General features: G+C 38.5%; 1 protein-coding gene across 1 annotated transcript; it reads left to right on the forward strand.

Moving 5' to 3' along the window:
• Positions 1-248: 248 nt before the first annotated feature.
• On the forward strand, positions 249-3,852 carry LOC132162973 (protein CNGC15b-like). The gene is made up of 7 exons (XM_059573181.1): positions 249-277; positions 360-867; positions 1,401-1,613; positions 1,856-2,151; positions 2,637-2,748; positions 2,892-3,128; positions 3,208-3,852. Exons 1-7 carry the CDS (start codon positions 249-251, stop codon positions 3,850-3,852), a joined length of 2,040 nt encoding a protein of 679 aa, XP_059429164.1.
• The last annotated feature ends 1,814 nt before the right edge of the window (positions 3,853-5,666 follow it).

Below are 5,666 nucleotides of genomic sequence, written 5' to 3' on the forward strand. Positions count from 1 at the left end.
GTAGTTTCTAACATTAATTTAGGTATTATATATTTATAGTTTATTAATTCCAAATATATAGAATGTATTTTAATTATGACCCGCCTTGGTATACAGTACCGTAGACAAGTGTTCATGTGGGATTGGTCACGTATCTTTCTTTTGGCCATAAAAGGTGGCAAAGTCTTTAACTTTTGGTCACCACAGGGTCTTGCTCGCCTTCTCTTTTCATGAAATCTTCAACTTAATTTTGGATGAACATCATCAGGATGGGTCACAGTAATTCGAGGCTCAAAAGGTATGTAGTTTCTTAAATATTACATGATTCATATTTTCAAATAGGGTATTAATTAATTTCATGCTTAATTATTTTTATTCAGAGTTCAAGATGATGTGGAAATGGGAAACCTACCAGGAATCAGTGGAGATGAAGTGATGATGAATCTAAATAACAGGAAGGAGACGGGAAAATGTTTCAAAGCCAAAGTCCTAAGCAGAGTATTTTCCGAGGACTACGAGAAGGAGAAGAGCAAGATTCTGGACCCACGAGGAAAAGCCATCAGCCAATGGAGCAAGATATTCTTAGCGGCATGTCTTGTCTCTTTGTTCGTGGATCCACTGTTTTTGTTCATCCCGGAAGTGAGAGTGCCGCCGGCGGTCTGCATACAAAATGGGACGACGCCCAAAATCAGCCTCACAATCATACGATCCATGTGTGATGTCTTTTACGTCATTCACATGTTTGTTCGGTTCCATACAGCCTACGTGGCACCTTCTTCCCGCGTGTTTGGGAGAGGGGAGCTCATCATTGATCCTTCCAAGGTTGCCTTCAGGTACCTCCGAAGAGACTTCTGGATCGATCTCATCGCTGCCCTGCCCCTTCCTCAGGTACGTACCCTGGCACACTCAATTTTTTTTTTTTTTTTTTTTTCGGAGAAACTTTATAAACTGATTTTAAAAGGTTCTTCAAAATCCTTTTAATTTCACTCTTTAGACTTTGAATTTAATGCAATTTACCTTCTTCCGTCAGTTATTAGTTATGGAAAGTAAAATTAAGGAAATGACCTTTATACCCCTTAAATCCTTTTATAGAAAATTGAAAATTAAATTAAACAAAAAAAAAAAAGAATGGTAATTTAATCTTTTTAGTGGTTTCCGTTAGGATTTAACAGTAAAAGGTGACAAATGGGATCAATTGCATCAAATTGAAAGTTCAAGGGGTAAAATTGAGAGTTTTTAAAATTTGTGAAGATTTTCTCAAAACACGTAATAGTTCAATGGTGCAAAGGGAAATTATCCCTTTTAGTTTTTTATTTATTTATATATTTTTTGGTTAGGAATAAATATGAGTTCATGCGTTACATAATGCCACTGAGGTTTGAGGTTTGACTTAATAATTATAATTAATGTATATGTTGCAGGTGTTAACTTGGGTAGTTATACCTAATATTGGCGGAAGTGTAGTGGCAGTGAAAAAGATATCTCTTTGGTTTATAATGATGATCCAATACCTTCCAAGAGTGCTTCTTATTTATCCTCTCTCATCCCAAATTGTTGATGCAACTGGTGTTGTCAGTGAAACAGCATGGGCAGGAGCTGCTTACAATCTTATGCTTTACCTTTTAGGGAGCCATGTGAGTTTAAACAAACTCCTTTTATCTCTTTTCACCTTGTGCTAATTGGTTGGAGCTTGCCTCCAAATACATTTTTTTTTTTTCTTTTCTCTTTTAGACATTTATAAATAATAATAAAATACCATCTATATTATAAAACTATATTATAAGAATTTTGTTATTCAATGGAGATATTGTTGATAAGGTGATCAATGAAAGAAGTCGAAACCCATTAATATTGGTGTTGTTTGCATGTGAAAAAGATTTCAGGGGCATGGTGGTACATTCTATCAGTTCAGCGACAAGAAGCATGCTGGAGAAGTGCGTGCAATTTGGAGCAATCAATAGGTTGCCAAAACGTCTTCTTCGATTGCCGCAGGGTTAACGACCTTCCAAGGCTTAACTGGGTCAACTCAACAAATGTCACAAATCTATGCGATCCAAATGCTAACTTTTATCAGTACGGTATATATGCAAATGCAGTGACCTCAAATGTTATTGGCTCTGGTTTCTTCAACAAGTACTTTTACGGTTTGTGGTGGGGCTTGCAGCAGTTGAGGTACCTATTCCTCATTCCACAAATTTTCAAAATATCTTTCTTCAATTTTCTTAGGCACCTAATAATTAAGAGTAATTCTAGAAGTCACTCTTGTGTTCTTCTTGTGTTAATCTAAGATTGAGGTGACTTTTAAAATCATTATACGATCAAAATTTAATAATTATCAATCATAAGGTCAATAGTAATTTTAAAACTAACATTATTCTTGGAGTGACTTTTACTATTTTAGTATTACACAATAATGAAACGGATGATTGATCATCGGTTGGGGTTACTTTGATCAAAAGCCCGAGAGGTTGGCCTCTAAAGCAGTTTGGATTCAGTGAATTTGATCCTGAGACCATGAGAAACACTCAAAAAGAGTCAACCCCTCGGGTTGCTTGGATCTCAATTTCATTTCCATGGATGCAATTTTACTCTTTTTTAAGTGTTTTTCTTTCATCACTGTGTGCGCAATTAACTTACAAAAAAGAGTTTGTACGCAGTTCTACAGGACAAAATCTTACTACAACCACTTACATTGGAGAGATACTTTTCACCATCAGTGTCGCCACCCAAGGTCTGGTTCTGTTTGCGCTCTTCATTGGGAATATGCAAGTACGTCCCCCATATGACTGATCATTTCCCTAAACCAATATCTAATGAAAAGCTTTTATCTCTCTGAGAAATTTAGAACTAATCCTTGGATTGGTTTTAGAAGATATATGGTAATTATAACGACGACCCCATTTGTAGCGCAGAGATACCTGCAATCAACAACACTGCGGCTAGAAGAGTGGAGGATAAGGAGAACTGATACAGAGCAATGGATGCATCACAGGCAATTGCCGCCGGAGCTAAGGCAATCTGTTCGGGAGTACGATCAATATAAGTGGTTGGCTACTAGAGGGGTGCATGAAGAAGAGCTTCTCAATACCCTCCCTACTGATCTCCGGCGAGAAATCAAACGTCATCTCTGCCTCTCTTTAGTCCGACGAGTAAGTTTGAATCATAAATTAATTGAATTAAATTCTTCATAGAAAACGATAATATGGGTTAATGGGAATTCAAATATAGGTCCCACTGTTCAATCAAATGGATGAAACAATACTAGACGTGATATGCGAGAGGCTTAAGCCAGCATTGTGCACGAAAAGCATGGTCCTTGTGCGGGAAGGCGATCCTGTGAATCAGATGCTCTTCGTAATTCGAGGGCATCTTGACTCTTGCACCACCGATGGTGGCCGCTCCGATTTCTACAACTCCTGCCGGATAGGCCCCGGTGATTTCTGCGGTGAAGAGCTGCTTAACTGGGCTTTAGACCCGCGCCCGCACGTCATCCTTCCGTCGTCCACAAGAACGGTGAAGGCCATAACTGAAGTAGAGGCGTTTGCTCTTGTAGCAGAGGACTTGAAATTTGTGGCCTCCCAATTTCGGAGACTGCATAGCAAACAGCTTAGACACACTTTCAGGTTCTACTCGCATCAATGGCGGGCGTGGGCGGCGTGTTTCATACAGGCAGCGTGGCGCAGGAATAGAAAGTTTAAGCAAATGGCTCACCCCCATGCTCCTGGGGAGAGTGCAAAGGAGTCGTTCTGGTCCAGGTATGCGGACGATCTATTGAAGAGGACGAGAAGTAGGCTGGCTGGCACCCACTCTGCTCGAATGGATTCCAATGTTGTCAACTCGCTGCAGAAGCCCCCAGAGCCTTATTTTGATTGAATTAATTGCATGTACAAGTAACATGTGCAACACAAACTCTACAACTTCCCTTCAAATTAACGAGTGGATTGTTAATTATTATGTACAAGGTCTTTGCTTTTTTGTTTTGTATTCGGAAAACTTTACTTTAGACCTATGAACTATTACGCGTTTTAAGAAGATTTTTAAATTTTAAAATCTCTTAATTTAATCACTTGAACTTTCAAATTTGATTCAATTAACCCCTATTCGTTATATTTAGCCGTTAATCCTAACGCAAATTACTAAAAAAGACCAAATTACCCTTTAATTTTTTTTATTTTATTTTTTTTTTTTTTTTAATTTGAAAAATAAGGGTAAATTTAGATTTTTATAAAAAAAGTCATGGATATAAAAGTCATTTTATCACTTTTAGCATTTAAAACTTGACGGAGTGGGTACATTGCATCAAATTGAAAGTTCAGGGGATGCAATTTAGAGTTTTTCAAATTTTGATGTCTTTTCAAAATACGTGGTTTTAAGTGAAGTTTCTTTTTTTGGGAGGGGGGTTGGATGAATGAATAGATGCAAACTCCATGCCTTGTCCCTCTCCTCGTTCTTTAATTTCGCTTGGGTTTGTTTGGGTCAGCTGTTGTTGTAGATTAATTAGAAAGCTTACATTTGAAATCCTCATTAACAATTAAGAGAAAGTATAGAAACTTTGACACTAGCTTTCCTCGTGAGAGTCTAACTTCTACTTCAAATTAAATATTTCATACGACGAAGACAAGATCTTTCCAATATCTAACAATTGAATTCTAATGGAGCATTAGCCTCTAATTTGCCATAGATATCATATGCTCGTTGTCCTCTTCCTTCTAAAAGTAAAGAAAATAAAAGGACGGACAAGAAAAAGCAACAAGGAATTTTATCACCTACCTACCATGACTCTATTCCAAAAACACAAAGAGACAGACAAACAAACAAAAGATATGTATATCCTACAACACACAACAATGGCTTAATTAGATTATAGTTTAAGACATAGAATAATCACGATTAACTGCATACTTCAATAATAACATAATTAAAAGGTAAATACTGAATCCATTTGATGAGTTATAGCCCGCTAGATGATGAATCCTAAAGCATGTGCGGCAAAGAGAATCAGGTTTGTTAGGTTTTTTTAAGGGGAAAAGAACTGCTCCGCCCAATGCTTGTTGTTGGAGAAAGTTCTCCCGAGCTTGATAAATTGGTTCTTCTCACGAACCATAAAGGTGACCGTCTCGGAAGTAGGGTAAAAATGAGGCCCAAATATGTTAAAGAATTTGGGGATCTATAGGGTCTTGAAATAACGCCAACAGAAGGCCACAACAGGAGGGTGGCCATGAAATAACGCCAACAGTTCGGCATAAGTTGTACAGGGGCCACCCCCGAAAAGGACAACGTTTCCCTCACAATGGTAGAGAAGGGCAGACGAACTCCCGCCATGAACATACGTTCATGAACGCAGATTTCCCTAGGACCACCAACCATTCCAGTAGAGTCATCTGGGAAATGCAACGAAACCGACGAGGGTATGTCGTTGTTGTGATGGAGCACCCTCTCATCCTCCACCGAGAAGTAGGATCTCTGCCGGTGCGAAAAGTCTAGGAGCAAGGATGAGGGAGATCCTTCACCAACCAGACGCACTCTGGCTAAAGAACCGCCTGAGCGGCAAGTCAGAGGAATCTCCGATGATTGCTTATCAGCGATTTCGTCAACCTGTACTGGAAGTTTTTGAGAAGACATGGCCATTTGGAAAATCAAATGCTCTAAGACTTGAGAAACGGATGGAAATCTAGAAGGCTTAAACC

Source organism: Corylus avellana, chromosome ca10 (genome assembly GCF_901000735.1).
Source record: "Corylus avellana chromosome ca10, CavTom2PMs-1.0".
NCBI classification, from domain to species: Eukaryota; Viridiplantae; Streptophyta; class Magnoliopsida; order Fagales; family Betulaceae; genus Corylus; species Corylus avellana.